Source organism: Phascolarctos cinereus, unplaced genomic scaffold (genome assembly GCF_003287225.1).
Source record: "Phascolarctos cinereus isolate Bilbo 61053 unplaced genomic scaffold, phaCin_HiC Scaffold_5;HRSCAF=322, whole genome shotgun sequence".
NCBI lineage: Eukaryota > Metazoa > Chordata > Mammalia > Diprotodontia > Phascolarctidae > Phascolarctos > Phascolarctos cinereus.
In genome coordinates, this window is record NW_027555958.1 from 289,699,358 (window position 1) to 289,718,128 (window position 18,771).

Here is an 18,771-nt window from a genome sequence, read left to right on the forward strand (position 1 = left end):
ACATGGGGAAAGAGGCAGAAAGTTTAAAAGATTCATTCCAGGAGTTTGGCGTTGAAGAGGAAGAAAATTTCCCAAGTTGATGACAAGATTAAGTAAAAGTTTGCCTCTTGTTTTAAGATGGAAGAAACGAGGGCAGCTAGGTGGTGTAGTGGATAGAGAACCGGCCCTGAATTCAGGAAGACCTAAGTTCAAATCTGATCTCAGACCATACCCTTGACGCTTACTAGCTGTGTGACCCTGGGCAAGTCACTTAACACCAATTGCCTAAAAAAAAAAAAAGATGGAAGAAACCTAAACATATTTCTACTAAAGCAGTGATTCTTAACCTTTTTTATTTCATGGACCCCCTTCGATGGTCTGATGAAGCCTATGGACCTCTTCTTAGAATAATGTTTTTATATAATTGAAAGAAAAGCTACATTTTTAACGTTTTATATGATTGCACATATATAATGTATATCAAATTGCTTACCATCTCAGGGAGGGGAAAGAGGGTGGGAGAGAATTTGGAACTCAAAATTTTTTAAAAATGAATGTTAAAAACTATTTTTATGCATAATGAAGAAAATAAAATATTATTCAAAAAAGAAAAGCTAAATTTTAGTTATAGATTAGTAAAAATAAATATAATTTTTTTTCTAATCTGAGTTCAGGGACCCTTTGAAATGTATCTATGGACCCCAAATCAAGAATCCCTTTACTATAAAAAATAAATAATGAAGGAGAGATTGAAGATACATAAGAGAGAAGATAATTCAAGAAGCAAGGTCATAAAAATGACACGAAAGAATTAGGATCAACCATACAGGTGGAAGCTTCATCTAGGAGGAAGAGGAGGAGGACCAATCCTTTCCCAGGAGGAAAGAATACAGGTAACTATTAAGAGTTTTAAAAGAGTCAAGGGAAGTTGGCCTCAGTTTTCTCAGAAAATCTGTCAAAAGTAAGAGAAATGGGATGGAATTGGGGCCTTTAAGGAGGAAAAAGAAAATGTGAAGCAACTATTGTAGAGCATAGTATAGGGAGTCCACAAAAGAGAAATAAATAAAACAATTACCGTGCATTGGTGAGGGCCCAATTGAGGATGGGTACTATGTTATCATTTCCTTTAATAGCATCTGGCAATTCAGCAGCAGGGCAGATAATAGGAGTTACCCAGGGTTGGAAGGTCCAAGTAAACAAGGGATCTTTGGATGGAGGGAAAAAAACCCCAGCATTGAAATAACCAATCATAAGGTCTAGTGGATACACAAAAAACTAAGGCCAAGACGGAGTTGGGTGAATGGAGAAAGATGAGGGTCCCAAGGAAAAGAATGGGAATGGAGGAAAGAGAAGTAGAAGAGCCTGTGGTCCAGGAGGAGACCTTCAGTTTTCAGGATTTTGGAATGAAAACAATGCATAAAATGATCATGATCACCAACATTTACATAGTGCTTTAACATGTGGAAAGCATATGACATATAGGATCTCATTTGATCCACACAGCAACCTTATAAAGGAGGTAAGGAAGCAGGCTGAGAGAGATTAAGATGACTTGGCCAGAGTCATACAGCTAATATAAGATGTTATTGTTTTAGTCATTTTTCAGTCATATCTGACTCTGTGTGACACCATTTCAGGTTTTCTTGCCAAAGAAACTGGAGAGGTTTGCCATTTTCTTCTCTAGCTCATTTTACAGGTGAGGAAACTGAGGCAAACAGGGGAAAATAACTTGCCCAGGGTTACATAGCTAGTAAGTATCTGAGGCTGGATTTGAACTCAAGTCTTCTTGACTCCAGGTCCGGCGCTCTATCCACTGCACCACCTAGCTGTCTTTAATATATGTTATAATATAATATAAATCATATAGCAAATATATAAGGCAGGATCCAAATTCAGATCTTGACTAAAGTTTGCCACAACACCTAGCTGCTTTTTAAAAGAAAGTCCTAAGAGTTGGAGTGAAAGAATTTGCAGAGATGGGGATTGTCACAGAATTTCAAAGACAGAAAGGGACAAAGGAAGTCTAGTCCAACTCATATCTAAACAGGAATCTCTTCTACAAACATTCCCAAGTGGTCATTCAGCTTCCACTTGAAGACTTTCAGTGAGTGATAAGGAACCTGCTTCTTCCCCAGGCTCCACAGGTAGCCTTGAGGCCACAGGTTCCCCATCCCTGCACTAAACTGTTATATTTTTCCTTACGATGAAGCTGAAATTTGTGTCTCTAACTTCTGCTCATTGCTTTTAATTTCTACCTTCAGAATTCAAGAAAAACAAATCTAATCTTTTTTCCCTAAAATAGCCTTTCAAATGCTTGTCATCCCATGCCCCACCCTATCCCTGAATTTCCTTTTCTCCAGGCTATATATTCTGTTTCCTTTTTTTCTATCACTTTAAGGTTTACAAAAATGCTTCTTGAGATGATTTCCAGTCCCCTAGTTGGTCTGCTCTGGATATGCTGCATCTTGTCAATGTCCATGTAAAATTTGGTGACCAGAACTGCACATACCACTCCAGACACAGGGCATACTGTACAGTGAAACCATCAGCTGCATGGTTTTTCCATTTATGTAACTTAAGCTTGCCTTCCAAGTCACACTTGTGACTCATTGATTTTTCAGGCCATTAAACCCCTCCATGTCTTTTTCACACGTGTTTTTGCTTAGGCATGCCTCCTGTTTCTAGTATCTATGCAGTTTACATTTTGAAGTTCAGTACATTTACCACTCTTAAATTTCCTCTTTTTTAGAACTGAATCTTTTGGATTGCAATTTCGTTGTTAAAACACGTTAGCCTTCCCACACAGATTTGTGTCATCTGCCAGAAAGTTCAAAATAAATATTAAAAGGGTTATGGATGTGAATTCTTCCAATCAAATAGACAGACTAATTGGATCATGACTGGGAGATAAATGACAAGAGACAGCAAATATGAGCAAAAGCAGGACAGGTTGAGCGCCAGTAGCAAGTGTTAAGAGTCCAGAACTGAGTGTCCCTTAGGAGTAAGAAATAAACTTTTTGCTGTTGTTAGGTCATTTCAGTAAGGTCCAACTCTTTGTGACCCCATTAGGAGTTTTCTTGGCAGAGATACTGGAGAGGCTTGCCATTGCCGTCTCCAGCTCATTTTACAGATGAGGAAACTGAAGCAAACAGGGTTAAGTGACTCACCCAGGGTCACACAGCTAGGAAGAGTCTGAGGTTGGATTTGAACTCACAAAAATGAGTTTTCCTGACTCCAGGCCTGGTGCTCTATCCACTGTACCACCTAGCAGCCCAAGAAATCTACTACCTGAACACTCTACTGAGAGATAGGAAGCAGGTATAGTTCTAAGATCAGTTACATTACTTCTAAAGGGGCAGGTATAAAAACCTAATTCCATAACCATACTGGACTTCGTGTTGTCAAACATGCTTTCAAGCCCCATTTCTTCCAGTTATTAGCCCTATGACCTTAAGCAAAAGGGCCAGTCTAACTGGACCACAAAATGCTCTTTCCCACTGCAACAACTCTTCCTCTATGGCCTCAGACAGAGGTAAACTCATTACCATCTCAGTATAAAGATCAGCTCACTTCCTCAGGTCAGAATACTCTCCCATCAGATATTCTTTTTCTAACTTCTGAACCAATACTGCCATGGAAACTAGTGTTCAGGCCTGGTTGCTAGAAAAGTCCCTCCCACAGTTTCCTTTAAGGAGCATATCAAATGCTCTAAGCAGGTGTATGGTGTAATATGGTGGAATTAAGTTTCTAGACATGTGCATCTTATAACAAGGCTGGAAAGGTAGGTCAGGGGTGAGGTTGGGAAGGTTTGAAAAGCCAGACAAGAGTTTATATCTGATCCTAAAGATAGTAAAGAGTGATTGGAGTTTATTGATCGGGGGAATGATATGGTCATACTTGTGTTTCAGGAATGTCAATTTAGGCAGGGTATTGTAATAATCCAAGGGAGAGGTAATGAAGGCCTGAAATGTGGTGGCTGTGTGAGTAGAAAGGAAGCAGTTGAAAACTGTATCGATAGAAATGGCAAGACTGAGCAACTGATTGGATGGGGCTGGAAGGTGGAGAGAAGAAGAGTCTAATGTAGCACAAAGATTGCAAACCTGGGAGACTAAAAAATGATGGGGCCTTCAATGGAAAAAGGGAAGTCCAAAAGCAAGATGGGTTTTTGGAGAAAAGGTAGAGTTCTGTTTTGGCCACTTGACCCTTAAGATGCCTATGGGACATTCAGTTTAAAACATTCAACAAGCAGTTGGAGATAGGCAATTAGGAGCTCAGGAGAGAGACCTGGGCTGGATATATAGGTCTGGGAGTCATTTCCATGTATAAGTTAATTAAATCTTTAGGTGCTGATGAAGCCACCAAGTGAAAGAGGGGAGAAACAAGAGTCTTGGAGTACATCCACAATTAGGGGGAAGGTGATGAATCTAAAATGGAGACAGGTCACACAAAAACCAAGAGGAATGAACAGGAAGAAAGAGTGGTCAGCATTATCCAAACAGGTTAGGAAAAGCCCAGGTTTTGAAAGTCATTAATAATTTTTTAAAAATTTATTTTATTGCTCTAAATCACTGTTGATTAGAGAAATGCTAATCAAAACAACTCTGAGGTACCACGTCACACCTATCAGATTGGCTAACATGACATAACAGGAAAATGATAAATGTTGGAGAAGATATGGGAAGATTAGAACACTAATGCATTGTTGGTGGAGTTGTGAACTGATCCAACCATTCTGGAGAACAATTTGGAACTATACTCAAAAGGCTATAAAACTGTGCATACCCTTTGACCCAGCAATACCTCTTCTAGGTCTGTATCCCAAAGAGATCATACAAAGGAGAAAAGGACCCCACATGTACAAAAATATAGCAGCTCTTTTTGTGGTAGCCAAGAATTGGAAATTGAGAGGATGCCCATCAATTGGGAAATGGCTGAACAAGTGGTATATGAATGTAATGGAATACTATTGTTCCGTAAGAAATGATGAGCAGGTAGACTTCAGAAAAACCTGGAAATACTTACATGAACTAATGCTAAGTGAAATGAGCAGAACCAGGAGAACATGATACATAGTAATAGCAACATTGTACAATGACTAACTCTGATAGACTTAGCCTTCTCAGAAATGCAAGGGTCTAAGACAACGCTAAAAGACTTATGATGGAAAATGCTATCTGCATCCAGAAAAAGAACTGTGGAGTCTGAATGCAGATTGAAACATACTATTTGCTCTCTCTCTTTTTTTCTTTGTTTCTTCTTTCTTGTGGTTTCCCCCATTGGTTCTAATTCTTCTTTACAACATGACTAATATAAAAATAAGGTTCATATGAATGTACATGTATAGCCTATATCAGATTGCACACCATCTTGGGGAGGGATGGGAAGAAAATTTAGAACTCAAAATCTTATGGAAGTGAATGTTGGAAACTAAAAATAAATAAATAAATTTTAAACATTTTATTTTCAATTCATGGAAGAAAACAAGCATTTTCATAACACAGTACAATTAAAAAATGATTGTACATGAAACTGCAAATCTACCATGTACAATTTGCTTTTCCTACCAAATATACAACAAAGTTGTCATGTAAATTTCTTTTTTTCCCTTTTTTCTTCTCTCCCTGCTCTAGAGACAGCTACTCTTAGGCACAAATAGGTGTGTGTGTATTTATCAGTTCATTCTCTAGAAGCAGATAGCATCTTTCTTCATGTGTCTTTTATTCTTAATTTTTGTATTTATAATAGTCAAAGTGATTTAGTCACTCAAAGTCATTCTTAAAACAATGTTGCTGTTACTGTATACAATGTTCTCTTGGTTCTGCTGACTTTGCTTTTCATCATTTCACGCAAGTCTTTCCATGCCTTTCTAAGATCGCTGAGCTCATAATTTCTTTTTTTTTTAATTAGAGAAAATTATTTATTGTAAAGTTGCTATAAGCCATCATTTTAAACATTTCTGGTCAGAGTGCTCAATTGTTTTCACTGGTATGTTGGCAAATAAAATCATTGCATCATTCTGAAAGAAAAATACATTTCCTTCTCTTACAATGAAAATTTAACTGCCTTACAAACAAAGAATAACATGTTATTGTAGTAAAAAGAAGAGATAGAATCAAGGTCTTTCAAAGCTTCAGTTACAAACTCAATTCTACTATGCATTGTGCTTTCTATATGATATATTTGATAGTTTTTAGAGAAGTAATTTACATGAAGATCAGAGCCCTTTCAGCCCAATTAGTATAGTGAGCTCATAATTTCCTATAACACAGTAGCGTTCCATCACAACTTAATTTCAGTTGAATGATGAGGTTTGGAAGTCAGATTGCAGAGCTGAAAAGAGAATGAATGAGAGGAAGGAAGTGGAGGCGAGTATAGATTTTTTTTTCCCTAGAAATTTTTATATGAAAGAGAGGAGAGATATAGGACATTTGCTTGAGAACATGGTAGGGTCTAGTGAAGGTTTTTTAAGGATGTGGGGAGACTTGGGCATGTTTGTGGGCAACAGGGAATGAATCAACAGATATTAAGCCACGTTAGCTTTAGTATGAAGTGCCACTTCATTAGCAGAGACTAGAGGGAAGGAGGAGAGAGTTGGGTTATTTTGTCAAGGGGTTTTGAGATGTATAGAAGGAGAGAAGTGGGAGTTCACTGCTGTGGCCTCCGTTGTCTGAAGTGAAACATAGAAAGGGAGAAGGCTGAAACAACCATTGTGGTGAGTGGGATAGATAATGAATTAAGGAGTAATCGAGTCACTTTGCTGCAGTGAAGGCCCAGTTTAGGTTAGATAACATAAATTTTTGGTGTACATAGTTGATTCCATTGCCTGATTTTCTCCAGCTCTTGATCAGCAGTGGTGTGGGAGGATGAAGAAGAGGTTTGGAGCAGCAACTGGTTGCTAGAAATGGAATAAGGTCAGTTGATCTCCACCATGGATGTAAATATTCCCAGAAACAAATGAGAGAGGCCTTGCTGGCATATGAAATGAACATCATTACAGGTAAGGGTAGGAAGCAGCTCAGCTTGCCACATTCTGAATTCAGCTGAACATCAAAGACTTTTACAGGATTGACACTGGTCATTCTGATAGTGAGAAACTATAGGACCAAGATGGAGCCTAGAAGAGCTGGTGGCACGAATCCAGTTTTTGGTGAATGTCTTTTTCCTCCCTCAATTTATTATTTATTTTTAACATTAGTTAAAAAAAATTCTCTCCCTTCCTCCTGCCCCTCCCCCACCCACTTAGCAGGCAAGCATTGTATCAATTATGTATGTGAAATTATGCAAAATATATTTCTGTATTAGCCATGTTGCAAAAAATATATAAGAAAAATGAAAAAAATTATATTTTAACTTTCATCAGTTCTCTTTCTGGAGGTGGATAGCATTTTTGGAATTGTCTTGGATCATCATATTGACGAGAGTAGCTAAGTCTTTCATTGCTGATCATCATTACAATATCGTTGTATCTTGGTTCTGCTCACTTTACTCTGCATCAACTCATATAGGTCTTTCCAGTTTTTTCTGAAACCACTCCCCTCTTCTCAAAGCACAATAGTATTCCATATACCACAACTTGTTCAGCCATTCCCCAATTGATGAGTACCTCAGTTTCCAATTCTTTGCCACCACAAAAAGGAGCTGCTATAAATATTTTCTGGACATATAGGTCCTTTTCCTTTCCTTTTTTTGGGGGGGAGGGAAGGGGGGATCTCTTTGGGGTACAGACCTTGTAGTGATATTACTGGGTCAAAGGATATGCACAGTTTTATAGCCCTTTGGGCAAAGTTCCAAACTGTTCTCCAGAATGGTTGACAATGCATTAGTGTCCCTTCTTCTCTGGTGAATGTTTTGCTGTTCACAAAGTGCATGGAGTATTATCCTTCATCACCCACATAGATCTTATCATCCTGGCTTCAGGGGCATCTGTGGACCTGTGTCAATTGTAATGACCTAGCTTGGCTCCAAAGAAAAGAGAAGACAATTCCCTTCCTTTTCTGCAGAGGTGGGGGACTATGGGTATGGAACATTGCATGTAACGTCACTTTGTTTAGTATTTTGTTGAGTTTTCTTGATTTTTTTTTTCCGTCTTACGGTCTCCTGAGAGGGGGAAGGGATTAGAGTTAGGGTGATGTAAATAGTTATCAATAATTAAAAACAAACAAACGCGTCCTGGTTATCTTACCTAATTGAAATACCCTGCCTCCTCCCCCAAGAATATAAAGTAAGAGCAGAAACCCAAGGCTAGTGGAGGAAATTGATTGGCTGGGTCAGTTTCGGGTGGTCGAAGGAGGTGTCGAGGTCGCCTTAGATCTTGGTAAGGAAATTCGGCACCTGGAGAAAGGCAGCGATTCACCCCCGGCATCGAGTTCGGTGAAAGAGAGGACTTTGGCTGAGCAGCCCGGGAGGACTGGGGTCCGAGTGTCCCAGCCCTGCGCCCGGCCCCGGGGCCCCAAGAGCCGAGTGGGAGCCGTGCAGCGGGCGGTGGGACACCGCGCCCACGGGGGCCAGTGGGGAATCCAGAGGAAACTGAGGCCGAGAAATGATCCAGGAAGTCTGATGTGGCGGGAAGAGGGACAAATGTCCCAGGTGCTGTCCCCGTGACACACCCTGCCAGGGGATCCCCCAACACACACAGGCGGCCCCCTCCTCGGGAGCTCTGGAGGGGCAGGACCCCTTCTTCCCTCGCACTCCTGGTTCCTGTCCCCCCCCACCCCCGCAAGGCCCGGGCGGGAGGGGAGATGTTGGGCTGGCACTGAAGCGCCCCGAGGCCGGCTGGGATAGGAGAGGAGGGCGGGACCGAAGCTGAAAGCGAGCGCGAGGTCTAGGGGGACCTCGACGGGCCGTTAGAGGCTGGGGCGCGGAGCGGAACGAGTTTGGGACGGGGAGAAGCCAGGCTTGGTCGGAGGAGAGGCAACCAGAAGGGCAGGCGCGGGGCTCGGGGCTAGGGTGGGGGGCGGCCGGCTCAGTCCGAGTCTTTGGCGCCAACCTCCCGGGTTTGGGGGCAGACAAAGGCGGGGGTCTGAGGGAGGGAAAGCGGGAGAGGAGACAAAGCGGGGCGGGGAGCCGGGTTGGGGGACCCAGAGGCGGCTCCGGGGCCGCGCGGAGCCAATGGGCGGGCGGGGGGCGGGGGCCCGGCTGGGGGCAGCGCCAGGATAAGGCAGCGGCGGCGGAGGAGGAGGCGGAGGCGGCTGGGGCTCCAGAGGCGTCGGCGGCTGCGGCCACCTCCAGCCCCCGGGAAGCAGACCCGCTCCACCTGGCCCCGGTGGCGGCCCAGCCTGGGCCTGGGTGAGACCCGCGGGATAGGCACGGTGGGGGCGGGAGTCTGGCCCCCGAAGGGGCCACAGGATAGGGGTGGGGGAGGCTGGGTCCAGGACCCCGCGGGGCAAGGTGGGGGGGCTTCATCTGGGGACCCCGGGAGCGGCGCGATGGGGTGGGAGGGTATGTCTGCCACCCCTCGGGGGCCGTGGGGTTGAGGGGGAAGGGTTCATCTAAGGAGTCTGGGGGTGGGGGTGGCAGCAGGATGGCAGAGGAGAAGGCTGAGTCCAGGACCTCTTGGGGTCCCTCAGGGTTTAGAGTGGGAGACTCAGCTGAGGACCCCTGGGGGGGTCGCAGGAATGAGTTAGGGGGCTCAATTAGAGACCCCTGGGGGGGCGTCGGGGTCCTCTTCAGGGGCAGGGGTCCAGGATCCCGGGGGGTCAGCTGATTCCCGCCGGGCTAGACTGGGGCGTGTGGATAGGTCTGGCCGCCCCTGGCCGGAGGGAGGGGACTGGAGGTGAGGGAGAGGCCTCGGAGCCTCGGGAGAGAGAGCACTCAGGCTGGGGAGACCCTGGGTGGGCTAGTTTGCTGGACACTTCCCAGGGCTGAGAATGCAGCCGGCTGCAAGGCTAGGGTCCTGGCCGAGCGTGGAGGCGTGAGAATGTGCTCTGGCAGCGCTTCCCCTATGGGATGCGCGTGGTGAGGGGGATGGGGGACGAGGGTGACTGAGCTGTCCAGGAGCTGGGGCCCTGAGGAAGGAAGCCTGAGCGTTCGGGGAGGCGAAGGACAGTAGTGCCTCTCTCAGATCCTTGTTAGATTGACAGAGCCGCGGGGTCAACCCCAGGACACTGGCTTCTCACTGTGGTTGAGCATCCCTTCTCCACTCCCAGCCCCAGGCCCACGCCTGCTTAAAACAACTCCACGTCACTCTTCTAGAGTCCCTCGTTACTGTGGCACCTCAGGGGCCCTTCCTCCTACCCCCCAGCACTGCTTTGCCTCAGCCTCCTCTCACTGCATCCCATCTCTTCTCTGGCTCTCCTCTCCCAACCAGCTTTTCTCTATCCACCCTCCCCGTCAATTCCCCCCCCCCAAACATATTTCACTGATGGGTGGGCTGAATGAAGAGGGTGGTGAGGGTGGGAGGCGGAAGTGGTTGGACCTAAAGCAACAGGAAATGACTTAGGGAAAGTCCCAACCACAGCCCCCCCACCTCCCTGATTATGCTTCTCTTGTAAACAACACCCTCCCCGCTCCCGAACCACCCCTTAAGTGCAAGGTGGGGTAAAAAGGGAGGCGGAGAGGGGGAAGGGTGCTGGGTATGCAGGCTTAGACACCCTCTTGACTAACTTCCCCTTGCAGAGTGCTGAGGGCTGCACTCCCCCATCCCCTGTGCTCCCCATCCTTGCCTTCACCATGTTTCAGGATGCTGGAGCAGCCCAGGCCACCACCTCTCATGTAGGTAACCGCATCACCACGGCCACCATCTTAACCACCCTTTTCCCCTCAGGGTGGAGGGGAGGGGATTGGGGCAGTTTGTAGAGGCCATTGTGTCCAGCCCCAGGGATGGTGGGGTTGAGGAGTTGTTTTGCCCCTTGAAACAGAAAGTAGATATTCTGAACTGGGTGGATGAAGATGGGGAAGGCAGAGGGGATGCTACCTTAGACTTGACATAGGCTTGGATGTCAGGACCAGGGGCTCAGCCATGTTCTAATTTCCCTTGTGTCCCCAGGAAGCCAAGAGCGGCCCTAGCGGCAACACAGTGCAGCGCTCCAAGGTAAAGACCCCGGGTGGTGTGTTTTCACCACGGGATCAAGATGGGGGTGGGGGACGATGAGGATGGGAATTATGTTATATTGTGTGGGGAGGAGTAGTCCTTTCCCTGTGGCTAATACTGTGCCCACTTCCCTCCACCAGTCATTCAGCCTTCGGGCACAGGTGAAGGAAACTTGTGCAGCGTGTCAAAAAACTGTCTACCCCATGGAGCGTCTGGTGGCTGACAAGCTCATCTTTCACAACACTTGCTTCTGCTGCAAGCACTGTCACACCAAGCTTAGGTGAGGGTGAGGTCCAGAGCCCCACCGCCAGGCATGGGCACTGCTCCCTCACCCTGGCCCTTGCACAAGGCTCCCTTCCCCCTTCTGCACCGCGATGGGGGTAGCTGGAGGTAGGGACAGGTGCCTTTTGCCGCCCCCCCTCACTCCCTGGCTGGGCATTTCTCCTTTGCAGTCTGGGCAGCTACGCAGCACTTCATGGAGAGTTTTACTGTAAACCCCACTTCCAGCAGCTGTTTAAGAGTAAAGGCAACTACGATGAAGGCTTTGGACGAAAGCAGCACAAGGAGCTCTGGGCCCACAAGGAGGTGGCCAGTGGTACCAAAACAGCCTGAGGCCCTACGGATGCCCTCTTCCTACCCCGGATCCCAGGGGCCTTTGGGGTGGGGTGGGGAGGAGCTTGGGAAAGATTGAATTGGGGGGAGGGGGGAAGGACAAGTATGGGGGTTGCTCAGGCTGGTTCCATGATGACGGGGGCTAACTTGCTGTCTTTTGTCTGCAGAGGGGGGTGGGGGTTCAGTGCTAGCCCACTTTGTCCCAGGGGGCACCTCATTCCCACTTGGGCCCTCCAGTTTGATTTCATACCCCCTTCCCTCAGTAGGCCTCAGAGAAGCAGGCCCCAGGGAAGGATTTCCCCCTATCTTGGTGCCTTCTCTCCAGCTGGGAGCCAGCCTGCCCACCACCTCCTCCAGGGTCCAAGGGCTCCGCACTGCCAATGAGGGCCCTGTGCCCCCTCTCCCCTCCCATCTACCTCTGTCCACGTTCTGGTTCTGAGTTACACCCAAGACATCTGGGAGAAAGGAGAGGCTAAGGTGCCCCCTGTTGACTAGTAAAGCACAGTGATGATGCCCGGGTAGGGTGGGGGGGAGGGCAGAGGTGTGTCTCTAACTGTAGACCCTTGCTGTAAACCCAGGGAGAGCTTGGAAACATTACTTGCCACTCTGGAATCAGGGAAGAGGAGCTAAAACAACCCTTGCCAGGTTGTGAACTATAAAGACTGGTTGTGGGACCAAAGTAGCCAGTCCCCTTTGCCCCTTCTGCCCTCCCTCCCCCCATTGTGCCCCTCTTGACTGTTGTGAACCTATTTTAAACATGTACCCAAGAGTCTATCTTTGTGTCTGTGTGATTGGCCCTGAGGTGTGGGAGATAAGAAATTGATCAAAGGGCTGGGATTGGATTGATGAAAGCTGGGAGAGGTCTCTGGTAGATCCAGGGTGTAGGTTTCTGACTTAGCACACCCCTGACCCCTTTTAAGGGATGACCAGGAAGGGACTCCCCCCCCACCACTCCAGGCCCCTACCCTTTCCTCCCATGGACCATCAAACCCAAACTGATCTTTTAAATCACAAGTTCTTAATCTTTTTTGTGTCATGGACCCCTTTGGTAGTCTGGTGAAGCCTGTAGATCCCTTTCTCAAAATAATGTTTTTTAAATAAGTGAAGGAAATGCTAAATTTCAGTTAGACATTAGTGGAAAAAAAAACAGATGCAACTTTTTTCCCATCCCAAGTTCACATTCCCCTTGAAATCTGTGTTTGGATCCCTTGAGGGTTGCGTGGACCCCCTGGTAAAAACAAAACCCTATTTCAGATGGTTTCAATTATTGAAGCTACCCTTGAAATCCCTTCTCCCCAAGGAATATTTCCTAGTGCCTCTCCCTCTTTTTCCACCTCCCTGCTGTGTGTGTGTGTGTGTGTGTGTGTGTCTGTGCGCGCGCACACCTGTCACCACACTGGATAGAAGGGCTTGAGATCAACGTGAAAACTGATTGTCTCATTCCCCTTCCCGCCCGCCACTTCCAATCAAGCAAATGACCAGAGACTAAAAACAGTTACGTGTTGGTCAAAGTTCCATTGCCTCAATTGCCCCCTCAGAAAGGAAAGATGAGAAGACACATCTACTGTATGCCCTCAGAGGTCCACTAGTCCAACTTGTACCTAAGTGGGAATCCCTTCTATCTATACAGCATCTCTGACAAAGTCATCCACCTTTAGCTTTAAGACCAATGATGGAGAGCACACCCCCTTTTCCCTTCAAGGTCACCCAACCTACTTTTGGACAACTTGAATTCAACAGAATTGAACTGAAGTCTACCCTGTGCCACACCATATGAGGCTCTGGAGATACAAAGACAAAAGTCAAAACTATACCTTGCCCTCAAGTAGCCTTAGGTTTTTCCTTATACAGAAAGCCTTCCACATGGCTACTTTTTAAAGGAAGTGATCACGTCCCTCATGCCTTTTCTGGTCAGTCACCATCTCCAGGACTTCGAGCATCCTGGCTGTGGTCCTCCTGAAAATGTGCCCAGAAGAGCACACACTACTCCAGATGTGACCTGATGAGAAGGGCAGAGTCCAGTGGGACAGACTTTCACCTCCACATTCTGGACACAATGCCTCAATGCCCAGCCCCTACTGCTTCCTTTTGCTCCTGTCTCCCCCTTCTACTCTTTTTTTCAGGGTTGGTGTTACAGGTACTGAAAGAGCAAGACCACAAAGCTCTTATCACTTTTACTTATAGTCATCAGGGCTCCCAGCTTCCCCACAGGAAAAGTCAGGTGCTGCTTTTCTTTCCAGACCAGCGATCCTAGTCTGATCCCTGAAGTCACATACTTCCCTCCCCCAGTAGACCATAGGGAGTAAAGATGAAAGGCCACCTCTGTGCTCCATTGCAGCAATGACTCTAGAAGCTCCCCCAGCAGTTCAGGGCTGCATGGTTCCTCTAACAAGGGGTCTGAGGCAGGAAGTACAGAGGGATGTCTTGGGTTACAGCAAAAGTAAATAAGGAAGGGCGGGGGGGGGGGTGAGGGGGGAAGGGCAGCTGGACTCCCTGGGGGAATCTAGGCAGGAAGTCTGGGGTTTTTCCTGTCTTGAAACCCTGTTGTCCAAACTCTTGATTCTGGAACAACTAAGCTTGAGGAACTCTTGATTACCACAGGTAGACAAAAGGGGGGGGGTGGAAGGCCTAGGGGGAGAGAGGGATGTTGTCATCATTACTTTATACAATTGGTTTCATAGCCATGGAACAGGCAAGGCTCCAAACCCACCCTGAAAGCGAAGAACCATCAGGCAGTTTGTGGGAGGTGCATAAGTGTGAGGGAGACCGAGAAGGAGCTCATGCTGGAGTACAGCCTCTGTACTGACCCATAATGAATGGTAACCCAGGGAATACCTGAGGTCCCTGGGAAATGGAAGGAGTCATCTTTGGACTGAAGTAACCATCAGATACCCCATGCCCACATGATCCCTGGTTACATTTTAGTGACATTTTCAGCAGGGAACCAGGATAGACAAGCTGGCCAGAGCTGCCCACTCTGTGCTCAGAAAGACAATGTGAGAATTAGCCAAAATGAGCCTAAGAAAGAAATGGCCCCCAAAGACCAGGTTGGTGCTCTCCCCTTGATAACTGAGCCCCTTCCCATCTGAAAAAGGACACCGTGGTAAGTAGATGCTACTCTTCAGGAGTGATAGGTAACTTCATAATATATAATAAATACTTAATATATAACTTCACAATAATTGCCAAATGTGATTAGAGGGAGGGCCAAACAATCACCACGCCTCTCCTTCCCCCCCCCCCCCAGCTTATGCTACAGCCAGGTACTTTCTTCCAGGAGCACCCTGGCTCCTGCCCATATTCTGTGTGACCTTTGTGCTTTCCCACGGTTCTGTTGAGTGGAGATGCAGAGGCATGGGAACCCACGACAATAGCTAGCTGTAATGAGCATTTTTTTTTTTGACTAGGCAATGGGGTTAAGTGACTTGCCCAGGGTCACACAACTAGTAAGTCTGAACTCAGGTCCTCCTGACTCCAGGGCGGGTGCTCTATCCATTGAGACATCTGGCTGCCCCTGTAATGAACATCTGATATCATCATACAGAACCACCACCCCCTATTCCAAGAACCGTCCCAATTTCCCTTGGTCGAGGGGCCCTACTGAGGTTCTCATCTGAGCTTGCAGTATCTGCTCTCCTACCCATAAAGCAGAGGAGCCACAGCCAGCTTGTATAAATGATCCTTTTATTGTAAGTAACGCGCTACACTGGCCTGGCTTTGCACTGCAAGCCCTCAGTCGGGATATAGTCAAAATAAACTATGGCTGCAAGTTCTTCTGCACAATCCACATTCAGACACTTGGCTCCTCCTCTAATGTGTGCACAAGAGGGTGACCAAGAACCAGCCTCAGTCCTGGGCCTCTGCTGGCAACCCAGAGCAGGAAGGCTTTATTGAATGATGAGAAAATGGCGGCACCCTGCAATGAAGCTGCCCAGCCCTTTGGCAGAGCCCAGAGTGGCCAGGGCTAAGTGGCAAAGGGCACCTGATACTCCTAGGGCTCAGAACAGTCCTATGCCCCCACAGTTTGTAATCTGGATAATTTAATAAAAAATAATAAATTAAGCAATAGCTCAATCCTGAGGCTGTTGGGCTAGCATATCCACAGTTTTTGGCACAAAAATCAAGTGTTGTATTGGGGGTTTTCTTGGGGGGCAGCGGGGAGGAGGGTTTCAGGGTTTGTTCAAAAATTTTTTTAAAGTTTTCTGTCAGGTAGTTACTGTGGGGTTGGTATGTAACCCCAGAGAGAGTCTGAACCTGGAATATGCAGAATCGTCTCACCAATGCCAGTGCCTGAGTTCTGTTTCCTCCCAAGGAGTGTTTGAATAAAGGGCTAGAGATGTGATAGGAAGAATTTTTTTTGAGGGGGAGGGGAAGACAAAGGATTCACTGCAGTGAATTCACCTCAAGTGAGAGGCTCTTTATGGAATGAAGGCTGAGAGGAAAAGCCAAGCTACCACAAAGTAGCTTTGGTCAGGATGGAGGTCCCCAGTCCATACCTTGGTGAGGACAGAGCCACGGGGTCATGGTGGCAGTGGTGGTAATGTTGGTAAGAGGAGGGAGGCATCCTATAGCCCCAGAGGTCAGGACAGGAGTCCCAGTGGGCAGAAAGGGAAGGAAACAGAGAGAGAGGCCCAGGCCCCATAGGCACCATTTGGCACAAACCATCAGCAAATTTCTCTGCAAAACCAGCTGCTTTCGTTTTCTCTTCTCTCCCTTGAGGCAACAGTCACCTGTAACAGTCTAGAATCGCTATATATAAAAACCATCAAATATGATCTGAGATATAAATTAACAAGTACAAGGCCTCACATTACATGATGTGAAAAGGCTAAAAAAAGAGCGATAGAAACTACATTCATAAAAGTGCATCGTCAACATACAACGAAGGCTTTGGATTGTTATGGTGCCTGTGGGAGACAGGCATGGCTGGGCACTGAGCCGCCTACTGCTAACACCCCGTCTGTCTCCAGAGATAAGCCCCTGTCACCTGGCATTTTTTCCCTTTCCATTCAATGACAAATTCTAAGGGACATGGGTGTCAAGGGAGGGGCTTTAGCATCAGGCACATTTTGGGGGGAAGAAAGGACAAGGCCCAGGCTGAGGTATTTACAGCCGCTTTAAGCTGCTCAGAGATGTTACTCCTCCCTTCCCATTCCCACTCTTCTCCCCCAAGGCAAGGGAAGAAGCAGGAGGGCCAAGGGTCACTTCATAGAAATGGGTAGGGCATGTTGTTGGTGCCAACGGTTCTGAGCACAGATGGCAGCGGCACCTGGGCCCTACCGTATACCAGGCTGAGATGGCACTATCCCAGCAGAGCCACGATCCTTTTTATCCTGGAACTAAATTTTTCCTAGATTTGTTAAACAGCTCCCCTCGGGGGCCTCAGAAAGCAAGTTATCATGACCCTACTGAGCTACCCCTTGCCCCTAAGCAGAAAAGGAAATGCACTGAGTTGCTCCTTCTCTCTGACAAGGGGTAGAGACCGGCAGCACAAAACTTCTAGTTCCCGCCTGTTTCCAACCTAGACTCTGGATCCTTGCTCCACAGCAGCCCTGGGTGAAGGTGGGAAGAAGCAGGAGTGGGCACAAATTTAGAGATATGGTATAACACTTGAGAGAGAACCCCACCCCACCTTGTAAAACAGAAACAACTGCATTGACAAAAATTGTGCCATCTCTCCTACACATCCCCCCTCCTCCCCTACAGCAGCTCCTTCTCTTGAATCCCATGGGAAGGAGGTGGAAAGGTGCACATCACAGGGCAGGGCAGGCATCCCCTCTCCCTGAATAAGGCAGCAGAGCATCGTGTCCATCTTTGGTAAAGAGGTGGGATTGGCAAACCTGGTACAGAGCCCTCCTAGGGACAGGGGCAGCACCAGCCTCCACCACCCACTGGCTGGAGGAACAGTGGACTTTGCCCCAGGGTCCCGGCACTACTCTTTGCCAGAGCCCAAGTGGGCCAGGGGCAATGTCCTCTGGTGTCTCCAGACATTGGGAGAGGAAACAAAATAACACTCTGAATAAAAATAACACTATTCACATCCTTCTAAGCCAGTGTGTCCTCAGCACCAACATGAACTCTGATGCCAAACACAGAGCAAGTGAATGCAGCTCAGAGGGAAGGTGGAGGGAAGGGAGAAGAGAGCCCAGGAGCTCCTAAGGCCAGAGCAATACAGATATTCACACCACTCTCTGAGCACAGGGACACCTGGATCCCTCCAGTCTGACAGGCATGGGGGATTCCCCACTCCTGGGGTCACAGACACCCTCTTCTGACTCTGCAGCTACCCAGGAAGAAGGGAGTAACAGATGGACAGAAGGAAGGATGGACTGTAGCTCTGGGGCATGTAGACTTGGAAGGGAGAAGCAGCAACCTCACCAAGGCCCTCTTATGACCCTTCCCCAGGGAGCCAAGGTCCAACCTCAGCATGGATGTGAGAGTTCAGTACACGAGCTGTGCAAAGTGGTGTGTAAGCAGTTCCTCAGCTGAAGGTCTCTGTCGGGCCTCCACAAAGATTCGCCGCAGAAAGTCCCGGCCATGCTCAGAGATATGTGACGGGAGCTGGGGGTTGGTGGGTTGTGTGGCAATTTTGAAAATGGCTGCCATCGCTTCATATTCTGCCCACGGAGGCTTCTCTGTCAGCATCTCTACCACGGTGCAGCCTAAGCTCCTGGGGGAAAGAAGCATCATGTCAGCCCTCTGCTGCCCCCAACCCTGCTACAGAAAGAAGAGATGCCATCACGCCTTTCTCAGAGCACACAGTCGCAGGCCCAGAGGCAGCCAAACCCAGAAAAAAGGGGAGGGCAGCTTCCAAGGAGGCCTGGGAGAGGGGATGTTAATATGAGGGTCCTGAGAGCAGGAAGTGGTACTAACTACAACCCTCTACTGGACCAGACAGGCTTCCTAGACCCAAGCACCACATATATTCCCTACAGTTGATCTTAGAGGAAAAAGGAGAAAGGGTATCAAATCAGTGAGTTTCTAAAGAGAAGTCTGAGAAAACTTTCCAGTTGCAGAGTAACTTCATGTACTTTGCCAGTCTCTTCAAAGAATAAACATTAACACCAAGCAAAGCAGATGGAAACCACCTGGGAAAATCTCAGGGATAGGAGCTAGAAGCTGATTATTGCTTAGACTGGTTCAGCTCATCA

At 47.4% G+C, this 18,771-nt stretch overlaps 2 protein-coding genes across 3 annotated transcripts in view; one reads left to right on the forward strand and one right to left on the reverse strand.

The window, feature by feature from the left end:
- Positions 1-9,179: 9,179 nt before the first annotated feature.
- LIMD2 (LIM domain containing 2) lies at positions 9,180-12,394 on the forward strand. The gene is made up of 5 exons (XM_020997800.2): positions 9,180-9,264; positions 10,594-10,689; positions 10,964-11,008; positions 11,149-11,288; positions 11,461-12,394. Exons 2-5 carry the CDS (start codon positions 10,648-10,650, stop codon positions 11,618-11,620), a joined length of 387 nt encoding a protein of 128 aa, XP_020853459.1. The 5' UTR covers positions 9,180-9,264; positions 10,594-10,647; the 3' UTR covers positions 11,621-12,394.
- A 2,893-nt stretch (positions 12,395-15,287) lies between these two features.
- MAP3K3 (mitogen-activated protein kinase kinase kinase 3) overlaps positions 15,288-18,771 on the reverse strand; it is a 105,469-nt gene continuing 101,985 nt past the window's right edge. For both annotated transcript variants that reach the window (XM_020997799.2, XM_020997798.2), the window contains one exon: positions 15,288-18,290. In XM_020997799.2, the coding sequence (XP_020853458.1) occupies positions 18,062-18,290 (229 nt within the window). In that variant the 3' untranslated portion in view covers positions 15,288-18,061. The remainder of the gene's footprint in view (positions 18,291-18,771) is intronic.